This window comes from Pogoniulus pusillus, chromosome 21 (genome assembly GCF_015220805.1).
Source record: "Pogoniulus pusillus isolate bPogPus1 chromosome 21, bPogPus1.pri, whole genome shotgun sequence".
Taxonomy (NCBI): domain Eukaryota; kingdom Metazoa; phylum Chordata; class Aves; order Piciformes; family Lybiidae; genus Pogoniulus; species Pogoniulus pusillus.
The window spans coordinates 11,932,776-11,956,686 of record NC_087284.1 but is presented as its reverse complement, the minus strand read 5'-3'; the positions used below and the strand labels follow the sequence as shown (position 1 = coordinate 11,956,686).

The 23,911-nt window shown below is 43.5% G+C and overlaps 1 protein-coding gene and 1 long non-coding RNA gene across 2 annotated transcripts in view; one reads left to right on the top strand and one right to left on the bottom strand.

Moving 5' to 3' along the window:
• Positions 1-6,527, top strand: part of GFOD1 (Gfo/Idh/MocA-like oxidoreductase domain containing 1) — a 71,881-nt gene extending 65,354 nt beyond the window's left edge. Inside the window, exon 2 of the mRNA XM_064160953.1 lies at positions 3,693-6,527. Coding sequence (XP_064017023.1) covers positions 3,693-4,612 — 920 coding nt within the window. The 3' untranslated portion in view covers positions 4,613-6,527. The remainder of the gene's footprint in view (positions 1-3,692) is intronic.
• A 2,655-nt stretch (positions 6,528-9,182) lies between these two features.
• Positions 9,183-22,837, bottom strand: LOC135184821 (uncharacterized). Its single transcript, XR_010306201.1, has 4 exons — positions 21,280-22,837; positions 19,420-19,485; positions 11,365-11,472; positions 9,183-9,272 (listed from the first exon to the last, which is right to left on the bottom strand). It is a non-coding gene; the product is annotated as an uncharacterized LOC135184821 (long non-coding RNA).
• Positions 22,838-23,911: the final 1,074 nt, after the last annotated feature.

Sequence of the window (23,911 nt, the reverse complement as noted above, 5' to 3'; positions counted from 1 at the left end):
CCACACCTGTGGACACAGGTTGAGATTCCTGGCATTTCTGGTTGTCTGTGTCTGGAGCAGTGGGTGACAGAGTGGGTCCCACCTTTAGGGTCCCTGCCTGGCAGCTGTGAGTGGACTTCAGAGAGTAATCTTACTCTCCTGAGAGCTTTGCTAGATGTGTTGCTCACCTTCAGCTTTGGTGTCAGGCTGGCTGGGAGTGAACTCTTCCTGCTCTGTGCCAGATCAGAGAAATCCCATGTCACATCATATCCTGTCACTTACCACCACCCTCTCTTTTTTTGAAGCACAGCCAAGCAGAGAGAAAGCTGTGCAGAGCCCTCAAAAAGAATAGCCTGTACTTAAAATAATTTTTCTTCTTAATTTTTCCTAAGAACTCAAGAAATTAGTACTCAGAAGAACTGAAACTGAGAACTGTAGCATTATAACTAGATCTCTTGATGCATGTGGAAGGGCTGTGCATCCTTTCAGACAATGAGATGTGCTGGCCTCCACTGCTTATCATCATGGACAAATATATTGCACTTCCGTGCTGAAACAAGCTGACAGCCCAGCCCTGCTTTTGTGTAATTAGTGAAGGTTTTGCTGTCTGCTGTGGTGTGGGTTTCAAAGGTGTGAAGTGGCGAAACATGCTGATAGAATGACAAGTTATAATAGTTGATTCTTTCTTTCTTTGAGAGTCTTGTCCAAAAGTGGGTGTGATTAGGCCCCAACACCAGCCCAGAAGAGAGTCAGTTCCCAGAGGATCCCGCTGCAGCACCTGCAGTCAGAACATGCTTTGGCAAGAGCCTGTCAGCTTTGAAAGGGTTTTCCGTGCACACTGCCTCTGCTGTGCCTGTCGCTGCTTTAGAGAATGGCTCAAAGGGAAGGTGACTTTTTCCTTCTCCTTTCGGGAAGAGAGCAGAAAACCAGGGTGTTGTGATCTGCCTGTTTCTTATTCTAGTTTCATAAACACACCAGAGTATTTCTTAAATTAAATTAAATTAAATTAAGCAAATTTTCATGTTCTCTCCCTGCTTTAAGAAAGCCAATGTGGCTGCTCGCAGATTTGCAGCTACAGAGGAGACAAAGATCTGCAGTGTGCACAGACTCAAGGGCTGAGCATGTCATGCTGAAAGAACCTGCACAAGCTTTAATAGAATATAAAAGCTTTCTGGGCACCAAACAAAAATCTGTTTAAATCCCTGACAAGGATGAGAGCACAGCCTGTATTATCAGCAAATGCAGAGAGACAGGAAAGCTCTCAAATTTGCATTTTGGATCTGCTGTAATTAAAAAGTTTCAACCTTTCCAAAAAGGTCGAAATGGTGGGAAGACTAAGCATAAGAATTCACCCTTTCCTTGTCTCTGTACAGATATTTCAAGCTCTTCCCTTTTCTCTGCATTTGTGCTTGCCATGTTTGACTTCCACCCAACCTCTTGAATGTAAAGGGTGTAAAACTCCATAGGCCTCACTTGCATATTTATAACTGTCATTCAGTACACAGATTGTGACAGTCCCAAGTGTTTCCTGCCCCACACAGTGAAGTTTTGATCCCAACAAAGAGATAGTCCCTGGGCTGCAATTCACCATGAAATCAGACCCTTTTCCTCGTGAGCACATGTGCATAGCTGCTCACGGCAAGAGATTAGTGCCTGCACAGACCTCAGATAAAATGTGACAGGTCCTTGTGAGGCAGAACAGTGCAAGATGAGCTGGAGCAGAAAGTGATGCCTGTGGATCAGTGGAGAACAGGTCGGGTGATGACGTAATACATATGGATTCTTTGGTGGGGAAAATGACTATTTCAGGAAGGTTTGACTGTAGGCAATCTTTTTCTAAGATTTCCCTGATTTTGATGTTGGCTAATTTGCTAGGCTAAAATCTCTCCTTCAGGAGTCTGTGTTAACTCAAGGAGGACAATATTATTGGTCTGTAGTAAGTGGTGCACCCAGAGCTGCCATTTAGAGGAATATAGGGCAGGTGGATGAATGCTTTCTCTAATATCAAACAGTTGCAGAGAAAAGTTATTCCGGATCAGAAAAAGAAGTGCTATAAGGTTGAAAATGTCAACTCAGTTACCAGCAGCAGTCTGTAAAGATCAAATAGAAAAGTGAGAAGGAAAGACCATGTCCACTGAGTAGAGGATTTCTGTCTAATATAAGAGGAAAATTAGTACATCTCTACTTACCTGCTTAGTTAGAAGGTGAATAAGAGCAAGCTGAAGAAAGATCTTTTCCTTCTTGCCTGTTGACTAGATGTGACTGTGACTCCAGTGGTGACAACCCTCCCTCCAGTTTCAGCTACTGAAGCAGGAGCAGACAAAGACTGGGAATAGGCAGCATGGATAAGCAGGTTATTGAATGTTTGGACTGTGACCTCCTTCTTTTTCCAGTCAGGCTGTTAAATATGCATGCAAGTGAGCTCAGGCAGATTTCTGCCATCTGGCTGTATTTATATGACTTCATCCAAACAGTCCAAAGCATGTAAAATTTTATCCTCACATTGGCTCTTTAAAGAAATATATCTTTTCACCTAGCTGAAGGGAAAAACAATCAAAACACAAAGTGATTTAGTGAGTAACTAGACTTATTCATGTGGACTCCATCAGGCAGGTTCCAAATTTACATCTTTTAAGTGCCAGGCCCAGTTGTAGCCTGAGGCTGTCTAGGCAGTCATCATACTTAGTGCTTCAAGGTGTTGTATCACTCACCTTATATTGCTATTAAGTGTGAAAACATGTTTCTATGCAACTAAAAAGGAGACACTGTCACAATATGTGCGTGTGGGCACAGAACAAAAGTATTTGACAAGGAGAAATCAATAATAAATCCATTATCTGGTCATGTTGGCCTGCACTACATTCAGTTGCACACCTTGATGGCCAGATAAAACAGGACCCATCATGCAAGCTTCCTTAAACAGTGTGCCCATATGGGGAATTCTGTGAGGGAACAGATTGTCACAGCTACGTCTGACCTGGTTTAGAGCATTCACGGCTCTCCCTTGGCACCGTGGGTGTGCTGTTGACATTTCAGCAGAGCTGCTTCAGAAAAAAAGTGAGTGCCATTGTCAGAGTACCGTGACATTTTGTGAGCCAGAAGCAATCTCTACACCTCAAATCAAGCCACAAGCCCAGTGCCTCTCTCTCTCTCCAGTCAAAGGATCTTCAACAGTCTAAAAGGGAAGAATGAAGGGATATGACCATTGAAAAGACAAGGCCAAACCTTTTAGCGTACCTGCCTTAAGGTACTGTCTACATGAAATCATGTTAGTCATATGCTTCAGGGACTTGAAGCTGAAGCTCAGATTCAGCTCTTGGATGCCCACACACTGGCACGTTATCACAGAAGAGATGCCTGTGAGGTGGTTGTTTTAGAACCTGTTTCCAGCAGGTGGCAAATGTGTAGGGTAGCAGTGCACCTTACTTTAGCTTCCTTTCTTATCTACCCAGGTGCTCACTTTAATGCTATTTTTAGATACGAGTGAATATGGAAAATACAAACTGAAATATTGTCACTGTGGTGCTCAAGAAAGTCTTACATGTATTTTGGAAACGTGCCAGAGAGGTTCTTTGTGCCTTTAACAGCATATTGAAATGTTTTCTTCTTTCCAGGAGCTTTCTCCTTGGCTTAGTCTTTAAGTCTTAGCTATTCAGCTTACTCAGCTAATACATTTTTGTTGATAATTATTTTTTTTTCAAATTGTTTTTCAGGCATTGGAAAAAATGTCATCTGTGACCGAACAGCTACTCCCCTGGATGCCTTTAGGATGATGACTGCGGCTCATTATTACCCAAAGCTCATGAGCATCATGGGGAACGTTTTGCGCTTCCTGCCTGCTTTTGTGAAGATGAAGCAGCTGATCCAGGAGGGTTATGTAGGGGAGCTGCTGGTGTGTGAGGTCCAGGTTCACAGTGGAAGCCTGCTAGGCAAGAAGTACAACTGGAGCTGTGATGACCTGATGGGAGGTGGGGGCTTGCACTCAGTTGGTACCTACATCATCGACCTCCTGACTTTCCTCACCAGCCAGAAGGCTGTGAAAGTACATGGGTTGCTCAAGACCTTTGTGAAGCAGACAGACCACATCAAGGGGATACGGCAGATCACCAGCGATGACTTCTGTACGTTTCAGATGGTCTTGGAAGGTGGCGTGTGCTGCACGGTGACGCTCAACTTCAACATCCCTGGGGAGTTCAAACAAGACATTATTGTTGTGGGCTCAGCAGGACGGCTGATTGTAATAGGCACTGATCTCTACGGACAGAGCAACAGCTCTCCTCAGCGAGAGCTCCTGCTAAAGGACTCCACGCCAGTAAGCAACTCCTTACTGCCAGAGAAAGCCTTCAGTGACATCCCATCCCCTTACCTCCGGGGCACCATTAAGATGGTTCAAGCTGTCCGGCAGGCTTTCGAGGACCAGGATGACAGGAGGACCTGGGACGGGAGGCCCCTTACGATGGCTGCCACTTTTGATGACTGTCTCTATGCCCTGTGTGTGGTGGACACCATTAAAAAGTCAAACCAGCTGGGAGAGTGGCAGAACATTTCAATCATGACGGAGGAGCCAGAACTGAGCCCAGCATACTTAATCAGCGAAGCCATGCGGAAGAGCAGGATGTCTCTGTACTGCTAGCTCTTTTCAGCTCCTAGGCAAGCATAGGAACTGGACAGCGCTTGAAAGAAGTGGTAATTCAGCTCCTGTGAAGGGCTTGGGCATTTTAGAAACAGTTGAGGATACAGGAGAAGGAAATACAGTGTTTGGATCAAGTAAATCTGTTGGTGGCTAACAAAGTGTCCTCAGAAATGCCTCAAACAGATAGACTTAAGAGCTGACAAAACTGTTTTAATAACAGTATTAGCTGGCTGATTGGTAAGATGTATCATGGACTCATCTCCTGCTTGCAGGTGCTTTAGATTATCCAATTGTATTTACTGTGAAAGGCTGGGAAGATCCTTTTAGATTTTCCTGACCTACCAGAGGGCTGTGAAGGTACTGTCATGTCATTCAATTTTCTGTACTGTCTGACATGAATGGTTCCTGCTGTAACAGCTGACACCCCAGTGCTGTAGTATTACACCTCTAACCAACACGCAGAGTAATAGCATTTGGTGTGAAAGTGTTGTGTGATAAGGAAAATCTTGGCAGCTCCCTTTTCATATAGCTTGTTAGGAGCTTCTCCGTGTTGGTTTAGCCAGTTGTTCTTTGGGTTTGTTTTATTTCAAAGCACAACCTAGTAGGAAAGTGTATGTCTTTCAAAACAAAGTGGTTCTCATCCACAGTGTGTATGCAGGGAGGGTCTTCCCTCAGCTCCTGGTAAGCTTCAGTGTTAACTGCACAGATTTGTTGACTAAAATGGGTTGTGCAGAACCTTTGTGGATGGCAAGTGGCATGACACAGTAGTGATGGTGAGGTTTATTCTACAGCTGAACTCAGGCGATTCATATGAAGGTTTACATGTGATTTCCTGTGTCTGGGACTAACTTTTGAATGAATTCATCATGTGCATTTTGGTTCGGTGGAAATCAGTAGAAATTCAACCCAAAACATGATGCTTCGAGGGGTGGTGTTCTTTAAAACCTTTGTGAACTCACACGAGATGCACAGCTTAATTTCATATAACTCAACCCAGAAGTTTTCCCCTCCACCAAGATGCGATTGTGAGTGAAAACCAAAAGTGATGAGAAGATTTCCCATCCATTTCCAGGATCAGAAATTACCTAGGAACCCCATCTCTTCACCTTAAAGTGACCAACTACTGATACTGGGGTAATTGTTCCCTGACGTTAGTGCAGGGGTGGGTAAACTCTTTTGATATGTTTGTCCTGTCCTTTTTAATACTTTAGATTGCAGTCTCGAAATAATCTTTTGCATGTGAATTATCTGAGGACACAGAGATCCTGCATAAAGCTGCTCCAGTGCTTGTGTGTTTACAGTGCTAGGTCCTCAGATAGGAAGAAAAATGGAAGTAAGCAAACAGCACTAAATTATATTAAACTTGAGAAAAACCCTTCCAGGGTGTTTTGCTAATGTTGACTAGGATGTAGAAGAGAACGTTTGGTTGAACTGTAAGTGAAAAGAGAAAATATGACCCTCTTTCTCAAGGCCATCACATTAGTGTTGCCATTTTAGGTTAGAAAGAGAAATGTCAAAATAATTAGATATCTCTAAAAAGCACTTAAGAGTTTTGCTATTTTTAGGAGCACTAAGGGCTTCTCTAGGGCTTCTACAAATTACTCCCTCTGATTGCTGTGTGCTCCTGCCTGTCCTGTGTCCCATTTTAGAGCTTCGTTTCTGTTGAGCTTGAGGGCATCAATAGTGTAGTTCTTCTCATCTGACCTCAGCCAGCTGAAACTCGAGTGTCTTGTCCAGATCAGCTGTGCAAGGACACAGTAGTCAATACAGAGAGTGCTCTCCAAAGGCTGACTCAGTTCATCCCACAATTAAGGAGGTACCCACTGGAAATTCCTGCCCTCCTCTTTCACAGAGGATCTTGGCTTCTGCATTTTTAGGTGGCTAAAGTTAGAAAACTCCCCACCCCAAAATAATTCATGTGTACATAATTTTAAAGGAGCATATGTGTATCCTTTCATGAAATATCCCCCAAGGTATGACAGTGTGACCAATGCAGAAGTAGTGTAATACTGCAAACCCACATCCAAACAGAGAATTGTTTCTCTCCATGTTGTTCTGCCAGTTCTAGCAAGTGTGTCTGGGCCTGACAGCTTCTTTTAAGACCTTGGACAAACTTTCATCATTCTTTCCTAGAAGCAGCCCTTGACAAGTTTGGATGTTTTCCCTAAAAAATTCTGAGGCAGTAGCTGTGCCAACAGGATTTTCCCATTCTAATTGTGATATCATGCTATCCAGATCCTGCCATGAAAATTACACAGAGGAATACAGAAGAGAGAATTTGATAAAAAATTGTGTCTCTGTCCTGAAAAATGGCATTAGCCCCAAAGAGATCAAGAGTTTTCACAGAGTACAGTAAAAGCCATTTATTGAAAGTAGTAGCTAGTTCAAGCCATGAACATGAGCCCAGTAGATAATTAACCATGTCAAGTTAAACATCAGCCATGGACCTAAGTATGGACCAAAATATTTGTGAGCTCCACTTCTTAGTAGTTTGGCCATTGCACCGGAATTGCTGTTCGTGTCTTTGCACCCCTTTTTGGTTCACAGATGTTGACAGTTTTCCCTATCTGTATTTTCTTTTTTCAGTGTGTCCTTCTGAATTTTGCAAGGCCAGCTGGAAGAAAATATGCTGGAATCCTGTTCCCTGCCCCTGCAGGGAATAGTCCCCAGATGAGACACAGACTACAGGGATAGTACTGCTGAGCTCAACCTTTCTGTCCCAGACCCAAAGGCGTAGGTGACAGGCATCATCCTTCCTCTGTGCAGACTTAGTGATGCAGATAGTGCTGCTTAACAAAAAGAAAATCTACTGCTTTGGTTACATGGCCGTCGGATGCTTCTGTTAGTACTGGCTTGCAAATGTGTTGGATCCTACACATCTTATTATGCAACCAGTGGTGGCCCCAGAGAGGCAGGTAGGAACAAGGGGCAGGGTGGGACCACCTCTTCTGGTGGCAACACTGATCTTACAATAGATTAAGGTGAAGATGTTACCCATCTGGGTTGGCAGCAGTAACTGCATATGTTCAGTATTGTGTGACAGTTTTTCCATTCTCTAGGAGGTGAAGGTGCTGTAGTGTCAAGTGTAAAGATACCAAACTTCCACCCAGCTTAGTGGAGGAAGGAGTTGGTTTATTTATAGAACGTGTATTGCTATTCTGAGTGTTAATATACAGCCTGGGATCCTTCTTGGCAGCATCAAGCCCTCTGCTCTTTTGGTACAGTTGGAAATAGATTGACTTGCCCTCAGTAGACTCTGGAATCCATGCTGTTAAGAATTTGGCAGCAGATAGCAAGAAATGTACTTGACTGAACTCAAAAGCGGTACCACACCAGGAAACTTACATTTGGAATTGCACTTTCAATGCTGTTCTTTAATGCTGTACCACAAGGTTTGAGATGAATGCTGCTAGTATTGGTGCAGACCTAACAGCCAAACTGTGGCTACTGCTGGCATTTACAGTAGCCCTCAAATAAGCTTGTCTATACACTAGGTAAGAAATGTTCATTCATCTTTCCCAGGGGTGCTGTTGGAGGGGCTCTTTCCTTTGCCATCAGTCTGTGCATGTAGGATACTGAACATCATGGTCTGTTTCCAAATACAAAAGAGCCAAAGGGGAGAGAGCCCAGGTGAAATGCTCTGCTGCTCTGTAGAGGTTTGTTCCAACACTGAGAAAGTCACCTGAGAGGCAAGGTCTTATTTTCCATGGGAGTCGCATTGGAGTCTGCACTTGGAATAGGGCAACCCTATTCTGTGTGGCAGCAGGGTACAATAGAAGTCCTTCCATGTACCCAAAAGGAGAGTGGTAACTCCAGCAGGGAGTGCTGCAGGTGTGTCTGCAGTCTGGTACCTATATGTCCACACCAACAGGGAGAATGTGCTGGTGATATGGAGGGTGAGAGCTGTACCTCCTGTGGGTGACAGCAGCAGCCTTGCTCCACCTTTGTGTTTGGAAGCCTGACGAGGGACTTGCCTTCAGGGCAGCAGCATCTGTCCTGTATGTCCTTTACACCTGCTAGATAGATCTGTGCACATCCTCAGTGCTGAACCCACATGGAGTTCTCTGCAAAAGCTTGGAGTTTCCTATATCTAATATCATGCATGTATTAAATTAGTAGTACTTTAGCTGTGTAGTTAGAAAATACCCAGTAGAGATGATTATGTCCTTAGCCATGCAGCCAAATTGGCAGAGAATCAGAGCATGCAAAGGCAAGTTTAGGCTCAGGATGGACTGCTGCAGAGTTCATCCTTTGCTTTGGCTGAAAGCATGAGAAATTCCTGCCCAGCCAGCACAAGGCAATCAGAGGCACTCTCCACTTTGTACTTAGTGTTTCTTTCCTTTGGATAGTTTTTGAATCAGTGACTGTGCAAGTGAACACCTGTCCTGGACGTTCAGCCATTTGAAAAAGGCAGCTTTTTTGCTGCATGTGGTCACAGCACAAGAGCAATTCAGTTTCTCTGTTACCTTGTTTATTTTTGTGTCTGTAAAAATGTGGAAAAGACCCAGACAATATAAAATGACTCATTGATATACCAAAAAATAGGCATTTTATTGAAAGTAAATGTGGTGTCTTGCTGATGTCTTTGCAGAGATTCAGAAATTGCTGATGAGAAAATTTCTTTTTCTGGGAAGTTTCATATTTGACTTTCATCTGTGGCCTTCAAATGAAAATATGACAAATTAAAGTTTATTCCCTGTTAAGTTCTGTATTAACAAGGGTTTAAAAGTACCCAGTGGACTTTTGTGCAGGTATTCAACACTGGTGTGAAGTTCCAGTGGCCTAGGGATGTACCCTGCAGTACATGTGAAACTCAGCACTGGAGTGTTTGGCTCTGCAGTGCTCTCTGGGTATCTAGGACCAGTTGTGAAATGGCAGCATCATTCAGGACAGCAGTTTCTTATTGTTGTGGTTGAATTTGTTACTTGTGGGGAGCAAAGTTTGTAGATGTTAGTGATGAAGTATGACTAAATAGTAATTGGCAGTCTTATCTGCTTTAAAATTTCCACTTTCTTGAGCTGCTGGATGAAGTCTGTCCAATAAAAATAATTTCCCCTTAACAATAACTGCCCACATCCGTTTGCTCATGGAAAGATGAAATTTTAAGGAAGTGGGACTATACATAATGCTGCATTCATGAACTGATGTCATAACCTCATGACTTACTGAAGCCAGAGCCCAGGCAAGTAATGACTTTTTTCCGAGCTGCCAAATTGAAGCCTTGGGGTTGGAGAATGAAGGGCATCAGCTTAGAGCAAGCTGAAATAGCTTTTATTCAGCATTTTCAGTTAGAGGAATAAACAGAATGGATATGGTCAATCCAAAACAGAACACAAACCATGTCTGCAGGAGGTAATTTACATTTTTTTCTTTGAGGATTAATTCCCATTTTTAAAGAATGCTGTTTTGAAGAGTTAACAAAACCCCATCTCTTACTGTGTTTTGGTGTATGTGAAATTAACTGTTGGGGCTGGGTGGGATTTTTTTGGAGGTGTTTGGTTGTTTTCTGTAGTTTTTTTTAATGTTGTTTTGTTGTTGTTGGTTAAGTTCATACTTTTAAAAATCCCCTTCATTAGGTTCAGTGAATGTCCATTAAAGATGTTCAGTGAATTCAGCTGCCCTTGGGCAGGTTTGGCTCTGACCCTGCAGCTTGGCAGCATCATACAGTGACCCCACTTACACCACCTGAACTTGGCCATCCGGATTTCATTTGTGTCTTCTTGTGGCAGTGGGAAAACTGGTTCATTACGTGGAGTTGGCTACAGATCATCAAGATACTTTTTGTAGCAGTGCCAGACATCCTCTTTAAAAACACTTCACTATTAACTTGTTTGCCATGGTTATTTATGACTTTTGAGCCATGTGCTGTCCCTTACTTTTCTTTTTACACTAGCCATCAGACTCAGTTCCCTCCCCTCTGTTTCTCATTCCATTGCAAGCCACGAGGCGAGTCTCCTTGTTTCTCGCTGAGCTGATGCTCAGTCTGTGTTACACGTGGCATACAGGGTGGCTAACCTACAACTTGACCTAACTTGGAATGCCAATTCATTACAGAGTAGGGGAACACCACAACTGCTCAAGTACGTGGCATACCGAATGCCCATGTCAGGGCAGGAATCAAAGCTCCCTGCTGTGCTGTGCTTCACGAGTGACACTTGTTGCTTCTCTCTGTACTGGTTTTCTTTTCTTTGGGTTTGAAAATGAGTCTATGTTCAGTTTGTTGCTGCGTCTGTATTAAGTATATATTTATTGTTTTCCAGACATACATACCTATATATAAATGCTATATATATATAATGTAAACGCATGGACATATGTAGATATTTTAAAGAGCTATTTATCAAGAAATGTAAGTGTTATAAGTAAACAGAGTTTATATTTTATATATTATGTAGATAGCAAAAAAAAAAAAAGGTTAAATTATAGTAGGACTTTTTGGGGTGGGGGTTGGAGAAATGGGCAAGGACTGGTTCTAGCATTTTAAATAGCCAAACTACTTTGTATGAAAGCTGCCTGCTGTGCCTCTCGGCTGCAATATCTGTTTGTTTCTTCTTCTGGAAGATGATGTGCATTGTTACTTTTACATTGCTTGGGGAATGTAGTTAGTTTATTCTCAGCCAACTGATATGTGCTGCTTAAAACATGGTTTCCTGCTGTTCTGCATATTTGCATTGATGGAATAAAAGGATCTTAAATGGCAAATAAAGGTGTAAAAGGATGCGATCTTAGCTCTCTCTTGGTTTACCACACACTTGTATGGCAGGGGGGATGCAGGAGGAAGGTAATAGCCATCACTTTTGCTTGGTGTCTGGGCCACTTGTTAAGTTCATCACATCAGAGTAAAATACAGGAGCTTTGTGCTGGAGGGAGAGAAGGAAAAAGATTTGTTATTAGAAGGACTGAACTAACTGATGTCCACTGGAGTGAAGTGTCCTGAGGAGATGGTTTGATTGCCAAAGGATGCAGGTATGTCCAGTATCATAGTGAGAAGTGGGCATTGGATGTCCCCACTGAGCACAGCCTGCAAATCCTCTTACCTCGCCACTGGTGTCCTGGGATGCCTTTGCCTTCCTCATCATCTGCTCTTTCCCGTGGCTTCCCCATGCCTACTCAGTCCTCACTCCTGTCCACCATCCAGTCAACTCTTTCTGCTTACCCCAGTGCTCCTTTTCTCCCTTGTCTATGGATGTCCATTGCCTTAGTGTGGAGAAAACCTCACTTGAGTATGAAGCAGAAGACAATAGAAAGCAGTAGGAAATTCAAGGCTCTGAGGAAAGATTTATTGTCTCTGTGATGGATTTGTAAAAACGGTGGAGCATTTCCTGTGTTGTTTTCTATTTTACAGTGAAGGACACAGAAAGGTGTTGGATTCTACTCATGTCAGCACTGTGGAAGTAAAACAAAGCAGAAGCACAAACCTGTGAAGGGGTGGGAAATCTTCACCACTTACAATGCATACCTCCCTTAGATTATGTGGTCTTCTTGTGAACTCTACATTGTACATACATAATGTGAGTATGCTACTTACTCCATCCCAGAAATGCAGCCTGTTAGAAATTGCTGCTACCACTATTGCAGCTATCATATTTTAAAGATGTACCAATATTTAAATACACATAAAATAAACCTTAATCAATTTTAATACCCATTATTTTCTTAGGATGAAGAGGAGAAAAGCCCAAGGCAAGGAAGAATCAGTGTCCAAGTTTTCAGGAATAGTAATTTAATGTTTGCCCTCATAAGCAAATGTAGTATAACCCTGATCAGGCTTCCAGATTGCTGTCTTCAACTAATCACACACTGAAATAAAATGGGCCAATTTTTATGGTATATTCTTTCCCACCATCTTCACAGTAGAACAAGGCCTGCTTCTGCTTCAGAGATGGAACCATGGAAATCTTTGGAACACAGCACTTAAGGGAGCAATTACTGTGCAAGAGTGTCAGAGATACAGTGGGATTATTAGCACACAGTTCCAGCAGATGCTGTATAGGTAAGTGCAAGTGCAGGGGTGAGTATAAACATTCTACACTAAGGGAGGATTCATAAATGCTAAGGTAAACATTTTCAAACGTGGGTCAGCACAGTGAGACACTTAAGTGCAGATTTTATCAGCCCAAGCAAGAGTTCTGCTTTTAAATGACAAAAATGTGGATAAGGGGGGGAAACTCTTGCCATTTTGCATCATTTGTGAAGAACCTAGGCTTCCACAGCTCCCCTGGCTTGTTCTGTTTTCTGGAGCCTGTTGTGATTAGCAGCTATGTTGTAAAAACAATGGGTGGCTTGTAGCCATAAATATTAATCAGAAGAATGTTAAATGCATTGCATTGTTCTCTTTGGGAATTAAGAGTTTGCTGGGGCAAGGGTTATTAAGAAGTGATGCTGTGCCAAAGAGAAGACGCACTTAATGCCTTTATTACCAATTCCTGTCAGGCAGTGGAAAACCATGGAGTTAGTTGTGTCAGTTTGGTGCCAGGGAAAGCTCTCATTTCAGAGTGTATATGATGTATGAAACAAAGACTTTTTGCCTCGTATCATACTCCAGAGCAGCTCAGATTGAAGTAGCACAGAACTTCGGAAGCAGCATTTTCTGGGAACAGCCACTGCTTCCTAGCACTACCCAGGTGCTTCTTGCTTGGCCTGCTCAGGCTCAGGTGCCTGTGTTGATCACAGCTGCAGCCATCATGTTCAACATGGAAGGAGGACATTCCCATCAGATGTCTCCAGTAGGCAGCCCTTGATGTCACCAGGCCTGTCACCTGTGCCACAGCACTAGTCTAATACTGGCTAATATTTGTCTCCTGCATACATTGCCTTTTGTAAGGTATTTTCACTTCAGAGTGCTCCAACTAGTGAATTTAGCATCACAAACATTGTTGTGCCACTGCATCTCCACTTTAAAACGAAAGCTTTCAGCTGCCTGGGCAGTTGCTGAGGGATGAGGTAAGGCTGTTGGCAAGCGCAGGGCACCAGTTCTTGTTCTTGTCCCCAGCTCGATCCTGCCTTCCCTGGTTGCTGGCACTGAGGAACTTGAGTGTAGCCACACGGTTAATGTGACCTTGGATTGAGCTGAAAACCAGCAATGTAGGGCCTTTACTGGGCTTTCAGGCAGATCAGTTCCCTGATCTGAGTCATTGTTGACAGCAATTTATGGCAGATCACTTTAATAGCAGAATGTAAATAGAAACCAGGTCTGCTGGGCCGCCAGAAACATGCTTTTTTCCTCAGATCAAAGAGTTGGTGGAGGAACTGCAAAATAATAAACAGGACCCAAAGAAAAAGGAATGGATCAAGGAAAATGATTTTATGTTCTGTATTTCCATACGAAAGGATACACACAAGCAAATGTTTCTTCAGAAGCTGGAGGCCCCCCTCCTCCAGGGATGAAGGAGGTGTATACAGAGCTTTTTAGAGCAGCCATTCAGAGTCTGCTCCAACCTGCTTCAGCATCTCTGCCTCTCGCAGACTAAAGGCTTTTGCAGAAGTGCTCACATCCCATCCAGGCAATGGCAACAGCTGAATGCAAGCAGCCTTGCTGCTTGAGCAGGTTAAGTTTTACACATAGGCTCAGACCTGTTGTCTTGGGTTCTAAGCCAAATTCCCAGAGACTCTAATAAATTTGATAGACCCAACAACAATTTGTAGAGTGCCCTCCCCTCTTCCCCCTTATCCGGGGTCAGGTTCAGGGTTACTCCCCCTGGCGTGTTAACCCTATACACCTGTGTTTCAGACTGAGCACACAGACAGTTGGAAATGGCTCTCGCTGTGTAACATCAGGTGTTTTCTGTGGTGGCTTTCTTCCCCACGGCTGTCTCTAACTTTTTATTGTTTGTTCTCATTGGTGCTAGCTGTTACACCTTCTGCAAATACATTATTAATTGTGACAAGCTCTCCAGCTCAGGAAGGAAAGTAATCAGAAATAAAGTCAGGGGCAGGATAAAAAGCAGATTCACAAGAAACAAGAACATTCCTGTGGGCTGAGAACTGACTCTATCCTGTTAAGTTTTTAGAAACATCCTAAGCCTTGGGTTTTGGCTCAGATCATGGCTTATATCAAATTCTATTCTTCCATGTCCTTTCTGTGGCACAGTCAGGAAGTCAGCATGCAGCAGAGACTGTTCCCACTAAGCGAGCTGCTTGGGAACAGGGCCATGGCCTTACTGCCAGAGGGTGCTCCTGATGCTATCTATGGATGGAGCTGAGAGCTGAGGACTGATCAGTAGAATGGAAGAATGTTGGGATAATAAACTAGTGTCTGAGGAGTCTGTCTCTGTCCCAGTGTGTTTATTCAGGTATAAACTGTGCTGAGCTCTTTCAGCTTAACATTTTTCTTAAAATGTATTATTTTTCCATTCACTTCTCTGTGACATTTGCTTGCAGTTCCATGACAACAGAAACAACTTTCTGAGTGATGCCCTGCCTTTTTGGCCACAGACCTTGCTAGTTGGGAGTAATTCCTGTTTAGGTCTACAGCAGGAAACAGGGCCTCTACCCAGAAGGGTCTGAGTCACTTGCTGAACTAAAAAAGCTTTGCAGCTATCCACCCTGTTAGGAGAAGTTTGTCTGTGATGTTTCCCATCGTGCAGCTGGCAAGGTGGAGGTTGCTGAAATGACTATCTAATGGATTTCTCTTTTCTCTGAATTTCCTACTTGAATTACTAGCTCTGCCCTCTGCCAGTGCCTGAGCCCATCACTCAAGATACCACTTTCAGAGGGCCCTCCAGATTTCTAAGATGATAGAGAAGTCTCATGTCAAGCCAGGTTCAAGCTCAGGTCTTTATGGAATTTCACCTTACTTGGAAACATCCTTACAAATAATAATATTTTAAATTAATTTGTAGCTGTTTTAGCTGCACCTCTCCTTTTTTTTTAAGTTGCTTTTGATAGGATTTTCCTTCTTTTACACAGTAAGTGGTCTGAGCTGCTTGGCTTTTAAAACTGTAGTTCTGGAAGAATTGAAATTATGTGTAGTTATTTTAGTAGATATTTGTATTTAGAATAGGATCTCATTTGCTTTACAAAGGAAAGTTTTGGAAAGTCAAACAGAATTGCAAACTTTGCAGTCCAAGGCCATGCAGAATGAGTTCATGACAGCCAGATCCTAAATCCTGCTGCTTTTAGTTCCCTTTAAATAGTTCTTAAACACAGTGTAACTCAATATAACTCTCATCCATGATAATTAATATCTCATATATAATTAATGGCTAATATGCTGCAGTAGTTTGTGCACTAAAGCCAGTACCAACAGCTTTATCTAAGTGAAAGTGTTTTGCATAATTCCATCCATGGAGGGGAAGGTGGGACCTGCTGTCCTCTCCAGGCAATGATTTTTAAACCAAGTTGGTAAAATTAGCACCAGATCTATGTGCTGACCAGAAAAATCACTGAAATAATCTATCAGCCTGAAAAAGTCCAAGTCAGCACAAAACTGCAGTTCTGTTGTGAGTTTCAAGGAAGGATGTTAGGGGAATGTATTGCCTGCACCCTGTACATCAACACAGCTCAGTTTGGCAGGGGTTTCTGCTCCAAAACCCTTCGAAGAACACTCCTTTCATTTCCCACTGGAACATTCTCAGTAGTAGTGGCTACAAACCATTACTTGGAAAGGCAGATGATAGTCATCCTACTGTAACTCAGAAATTGGTGAGGTTAATTTATGAGGTTCTGTGATTTTTACAGCTTCCTATTATTCTGTACAACAGCTAGAAAGCAGGACTTTGGCAGCACCTTTAATGACTACAGAAATGCAGACCAAGAAAGCTGATACAGAAAATCAAGATCAGGAGAGAGGTGAGTGTGTGCTACCCTAAAATAAAAATATCAGTTCACCATTAATTTAACAGTTTGTCTTCCTATATTAAAACAAGTCTCCAAAACATGACATGTATAATAATTTACAGCAATTAATTAGTTGCTGCTCAATTCTTTCAATGAATGCTCTAGCAAAGCCCTGTGAGCTCTGCCAAGATGACACATCTGCTTGTGCACAAAGCTCCCTTCCCCCTTGCTGGGTAGCATTTCTGAAAGAAGATGATTAAGTGACAAATGACTCTGTGGAGGTACAAATGCTGTACCTGCTGTGTTCCTTTGGATGTACCTGATCCTTTGATCTTCACATTAATGGTCCCAGTGAAGCCACTGGGTTAGGCTCTTGTCTTTGTGCCTAGGAGCAGGTTGGTACTAGGAATGCATTTATATTGCTGTGGAAGCAGCTAGTTGGGTACTGTTCTTAGTGCAGATCCTGGCCAAGGAGGGTGACAACGGCTTCTGCAGCCCTGGCTGTTGAAATAATGCCTTTAGACTCTGTCTAAGCCCAGCTCACTTTAGAGAATGTCTGGTTCACATACGTCCAGGGACTGAAGCAAACTGTCCTATCTCCATCCTGCGTCAGAGGATTTAGGAGGAGTAAAATCCTTTGCAAATCCTCTTTCAGTCCATTGCACTGTGCAGTTTGCCCAGGCCCTAAAGTGTTTTTGAATGAGCAGAGAACCCAACTACCATAACTAGCTTGTGACTCTGAATTAGCTTCTGGATACATCTGTGACTGACTGAAGGAGAAATATTGCAAAGACTCAAACCCATTCCAGATTCCTGCTTGCTCTCCCATTTTATGGCAGACCTGCATATTGCTGCAATTTTCGCTCTATCTCTACCCATACAGAATGATCATAACAACTATGCCTCATCCATATACCAAATCTCTGGATTAGGATTCTCAAGGTGTATCATTTAATTCTTTCTCTGTCTCTAAACTGAACAATGTTTGTCTCATTGTTACTTCTCATAGAGCAAGAGGAAATGGCCTCAAATTGCACCAGGGGAGGTTTAGGTTGGACATTAGGAAAAATTTCTTGTCCAAAAGGGTTGGCAAGCACTGGAACAGGCTTGTTAAGGGAAGTGGCAGAGTCACCACTCCTGGAAGGACTGAAAAGATGCATAGATATGGTGCTGGGGGACACAGTTTAGTGGTGACCTGATAGTGTTATGTGAATGGAGTTGATGCTCTGAAAGGTCTTTTCTAACCTAAATGATTCTGTAAGATCATTTGGAACTATTTATTAAATATTGTGTAGTGTCCCAAATGTGCCATGCTCACTGACAGCACGAAACATGTTTTGATGCTATTTAAAACTCCTAAGACTTTTTCAGACAAAAACATCCATTTTAGCTGTAACACAGCTACTAATCAAGTTGGTAGAAGATTTAGGGCAGACACAGTTGATACCTGAAGTTAAGCCACAAATTGAAGTTGTGATTAGAATCCAGAAGATGTTATCCTAGAAAAACACCAATATAATCTTAAAACAAGTACTGTTTCCTTTACATTTGGAGCAAGTAATTGCAATTTGTTATTTTTGTTCATAGTTCTCTTACAGTTTCTGTGCATCTCTGCAGACAAAATCACATCACCTCTGAAGCACTCCTATTCTTTAGCAGGACAGAAAACGAGAGAATCAGGGCCCATCTGAACCCAGTCTTCCAAGGTCAGCCACTCTCTATGCTATTTCCAGCCCTGCAAACTCTTTCCTTGCTGTTATCTGAGGATGCATATTCAAGATTACAGAAATAGTGTTTGGTGTGCTTGGAGACAGACCTGTCTGTTGTGTTGCCTCACTGAAATGAAAGGCTAAATTCTCTTCCACTGCCAAAGAGGTTTATGCTATTTTTATTATCCTAGAGGGTTATTTTCTTCCATCTCACTTCAACAAGGGATTAAGTTGTGAACATTTATAGCTCAAACATTTGCATTTTCTCTCAGGAACAATGTAAACAGCAGAGTGATGCTGTTTTGGCCAGGAAGTGAGGCTGAGCCTTTCTAGATCTGCTGATGTTCATAATGAAAAGGTTATGTGAACATATAGGTGAATTGCCCTTTCTGTTAACACAGCCAGACTCACCATCTGGAACTATTCATGCTTCTGAAGAAACAGGAGATGGTATCTTACAACAGCTAAAATGACCAAACTTGCAACCTTTTCCAGAACATAAATAATTTTCTGTTGCAGTGGGAACAAGGGAGGGTGCATTAGCAGGCTGAAAGTACACTGGTTCTGATACACTCTGAAGAGATTACCAGACAAGAGGCTTCAAAAAAAATAAAGTGCATCTTCAGTCAGTTCAGAACAAACAAAACCTATCTGAAAGCTGCACCTTTTTGTGTGTGTTACAACATGGACCTCCACGCTGCATAAAATCAACATTCCACTGCTTTGTGTTTTCAGCTTCTTTTGATAAATTCACCTAACAAGATGTATTTCTGATAACCATCTGTGATTCCACTGCTAGATCAGTCATACAGGAGACATCCTAAAGCCTTTCCAAAAGCTGCTGTATTCAGCAGTACATTGTTCCTATAAAATTATTCCAGCTCTTAATAGCAAAGGCATTGCTTTTCAGGAGAATAATGGACACAATGAAGGTCATACTTTGCAGTAAGATACATTAGCAATGCCTGTTTGGCTCTTTCCCATGTGTCTTTGTACGCCAGTGAGTAACTCACTTGTGCAATATAAGTACATTGCAACAAAATACAAACACAGGAGCACTCAAAGTCATAGATAAAACCGGAGACGCAGAATGCTAGCAGGATACTAATGAGTTTGGCTCTGCTATCTCAAATAATTCAGAGGCAATTCCAAACCTGCTTCCCTGCTCTCTTTCATGTGTGCTACCTTTTCTGATGTTACTGCGGTTTAAAAATAACCAGTGTTGAGGTTATCACGGTTTGGAGGGATGCCTAGGGAAGTCTTATGGATTAATGATTTATTAATCAATCAATTTTACTATAAACACAGTCTCCCACTTACCTGATTGACACCTGCAGCTATTCAGGATGAAATCCAGCCTTCATTTACAGCATTAACAAAGAGATTCTGTCAACAAAAATGAAAATACTCTATGCCTCTAGACAAAGGGAAATAAGGTTAGTATTTGGTTTATTAAAATGTAAAATGTCTTAAATTAAGTACAGGAGTAACGAGTCACCTGTGTGCTCTACAGCACCAATTTATAGCATATAGACACATACAGCTATTTGCAGTACAGGTGGATGTAGCAGGGCTATTAAAGTAAGAAAGTCATACTGCATTGCTGCCTTTCTAACAAAAAAAAAAGTGTCCTGGTTTGGCTAGGACAGAATCCTCAGCCAGCCGTGGTCTGCAGGGTGTTTGCAGACTGAAGTCAGCCAGGACCTGAGCTGGCTACGGAAGTACCCTAGACCAGAAACGTCACATTCTCTATATAGGGGAAGTCTGCTAAGCGTAGGGACTCTTACTGACACTGCTCGCTCTTCTCCTCTTGCTCCTCCCCATTTTTGCAGTGGCTTGCTTACTGTTCTGCTCCTGAGAACTGCCTTCCCAGATACTGTGGCAGCCATGCATTCCCTGGGCTGAATGTAACTTGGTACACTTTATATTTGCATCGGTGTTGGTTTGATTGTTCTATTAAATCCACTTTCATTTCAACCCATGGGCCTCCTCTCTTCTCCTGATTCCCTTTTTTTCTGCTGGGAAGAGGTCATTGGGTGATAGAACCATTGCTAGAGTTTAGGCCTAGGTACAGGCTAAGAATAAACAACCCATCTCTGTTCCACTGTGTATATGTCACCACATAATAATCACTGGAGTCATTAGCACTTTGTGTTCAACCTATGCTTTTAATGACATTTGTAGTCTAAAAAGTCTCAAACCTTTATTATTTTCCTGTTAACCTAAATATAATGCAAGTAGCTGTACTTATTAGTGATTTTAGATGGGAGCTCACTATAACCTATTCTCTATACATTAGGAACTGTTTACAGACATTAAGAAAACCTGTGTGGAATAACATTAAGAAGCTTTTTATAATGTGAGGTTTAGAAACTTTATGAGGGGGAGTGCATTAAGTACATAAAAGTAATGTTACAACTGATTGTTTTCCTAGGCTAGTATTCTTTTATGTTGTAATTTTATGCATCCTATATCTTTCAGACTTTAATTTTGATTGTTAACATTAATGCTAATCCATAAGTGTCTGATAGCTTGACTACTTAAAGTCTTTCTATCTGCTGTACAATGAATTAGTACTAAAACAAATTGTGATAGAATCAGCCTTTTTTAGAGCACCCCAACAGGTTCATGGATTTATAGAACAGTTTGGGTTGGAAGGGACCTTGAAGATCATCTAGTTCCAACCTTCCTGACATGGTCAGGGACACCTTCCACTAGACCAGGTTGCTTAAAGCCTCATCCAACCTGGCCTTGAACATCTACAGGAAGGGGGCATCCACAACCTCCCTGGTCAGCCTGCTGCAGTTTCTTACCACCCTCACTGTAAAGAATTTCTTCCTATTTTCCAGTCTAAATTCATACTTCTCAATCTTCAATCCATTCCCTCTTGCCCTATCACTAGAAGCCCTTGTAAAAAGTTGCTTCCCAGCTTTCTTGTAGGCCTCTTTCAGGTACTGGAATGCTGCTGAAAGGTCTCCCTGGAGCCTTTTTTAATCCAGCCTATACAGCCCCAACTTTTGCAACCTCCATAGCAGAGGTGCTCCAGCCCTCTGATTATATTTGTGACCCTCCTCTGGACCTGCTCCAGCGGTTTCATGTCCTCCTATGCTGGGGGCACCAAAACTGGGTGCAGTACTGCAGGTAGGGTCCCACAAGAGCAGAGTACAGGGGGAGAATTACCTTTCTCGTTTTGCTGGTCACAGTGCTTCTGGTGCATCCCAGGATGCAGTTGACCTTCTGGTGCACATTGCCAATGCATCATCAGTTTATCTTCAAATGACACCCCCAAGTCCTTCTCCTAGAGACTGTTCTTGAGTCATTCCTTTCGCAGCCTGTGTTTGTGCTTGGGATTGTCCCAACACAGGTGTAGGACAATGGCCATGTAATATATCCTGACAAGGTAAAAATTAAATCATTTCAAACGATAGAGACTTGACTGAGTTTCAGTAGCTGTTTTCTGAACCGTGTGACGTTGGGTAGCTCCCAACAGCACCAAATACATCTCACTCGGAGGCAAGTGCCATCTACTGAAAAAAGCTTTGAGCTGAAGTAAAAAATGACCAAAAATGGCCCCAGCCTGCCACCTGCTGCTGTACAGAATTACTTCAAGTAACCCATTTGCTAGGCCTTGCACTGACTCAACACCACCACCCCTGTGTGAACTGGGTTCAGCAAAAGCCTATCTGCCCTGCATCACTGTGCTTTTCCTTTGGCATTTTGAAAGCTCTGGGCAAGATTAGAATCACAGAATTACAGAACTGTCAGGGCTGGAAGGGACCTCAAAGATCATCTAGTTCCAACTCTCCTTCTGTGAACAAGGACATCTCAAACTAGATCAGGTTGCTAAGAGCCACATCCAGCCTGGTCCTAAAGATCTCCAGGCTTCCACCACCTTCCTGGGCAACCTGTTCAGTGTCTCACAACCCATCAGGTGAACATTAAAATGCCTGCATGTTCTATGCATTTGAAAATAGGTCACTTAACCTGAAGTGTTGGCTCATCTTAGAAATCTTGGTGTTGCTAACTCAGGAATTTGATGGTTTTGTTGACATTCCTGTTCCTGAAAAGGGCCCACAAGCTGAAAACTCAGCTCCTACTAAAACCAGCTGCCTAGTCTATGAAATCATACAGCTAAAGGCTGGCAAAGTCTCAACGATTTCAATAGAAACACCACCAGCAACTACCAAAAAGCCCCAGCAAATAAACTCACACTATTAATAAACTGACATCCCATGCTTTCGGCAGCACAGGCTGTTTTGTGAGTGTTGGCTTCCAACAGCATGACTTATGCCCTTTATCTTTTTTGAGGGGTAGAGAGTTTTAGCATCAAGTAACTTTGCTCACACATGTCAGCACAGATCTTGGTTTTGGAAAAAGCACTTAAGATTCCTAGAGTTATATTCTAAACAAATACCCCTGGATGTCAGTGGATAGGCCAAGCATACCAATCACACTAACTAACACAGTGCAGGCAATATAGTACTTTGCTGTTCTTCATGGCCTCAGCATTACTGATGAGCATTACTGGTGGGTCTTGCACAACACTGCATTTTCTAGATCATTACTCTTATGCAGTTATGTACTGGGCACAGCCTGTTCTGTCAAAATACCCAGACATCCAGTGTCACCTTCAGACAGGTGCATGAGAGGCCACAGAATCATTTTGGTTGGAAAAGACCTCTTATATTACTGAGTCCTATTGCTAAAAGTTGTGCCAAGTCCCCAGTGAAACCATGCCATTAAGTGTGTGTCTTTTGAATACCTCTGGAGATGGTGACTCTGCCACTTCGAATCATAGAATCAACTAGGTTGGAAGAGACCTCCAAGATCATCCAGTTTAACCCATCAACTAGCCCTAGCCAGTCAACTAGACCACTGGGCTTGACAACCCTTCTGGGGAAGAATTTTTCCCTAATATCCAACCTAAACTTCCCCTGGTGCAACTTTTGCCTCTTGTCCTACCACTCGGTGCTTGGGTGAGTAAAACCAACCCCCACCTCACTACAACATCCTTTAAAGTAGCTGTAGAGGGTGATATCTCCCCTGAGCCTCCTTCTCTCCAGGCTAAACAACCCAGTTCCTTCAGCCACTCTTACTAAGACTCCTACTCTAGACACCTTCACTTGCTTCACGAAGCAAATTCATTGCTATTGTACCCGAAACTGCCCCATGAAATGTGAGGAAGAGAGAAGCCAGCTTGACCTGAGGAGTGAAATAGCTGAGCAACCAAGGTCTGTGACAAGGAGCAACGGCGACTCCTGCAGCCCTCTGAGTGGCACAGGCGCGGCCGTACCGCTCGCGTACGGCCAGCAAGGAGCACGGGACCCATCCGTCGGACCAGAGCTGCCGCCAATCCCAACCGCGGGGCTCGGGACCCATCCGTCGGACCAGAGCTGCCGCCAACCGCGGGGCTCGGGACCCATCCGTCGGAGCAGAGCTGCCGCCAATCCCAACCGCGGAGCCCGGGACCGCGCCGCCGGAGCAGAGCTGCCCCAACCCCAGCCGCGGAGCCCGGGACCGCGCCGCCGGAGCAGAGCTGCCCCAACCCCAGCCGCGGAGCCCGGGACCGCGCCGCCGGAGCAGAGCTGCCCCAACCCCAGCCGCGGAGCCCGGGACCGCGCCGCCGGAGCAGAGCTGCCCCAACCCCAGCCGCGGAGCCCGGGACCGCGCCGCCGGAGCAGAGCTGCCCCAACCCCAGCCGCGGAGCCCGGGACCGAGCCGCCGGAGCAGAGCTGCCCCAACCCCAGCCGCGGAGCCCGGGACCGAGCCGCCGGAGCAGAGCTACCCCAGCCGCGGAGCCCGGGACCGAGCC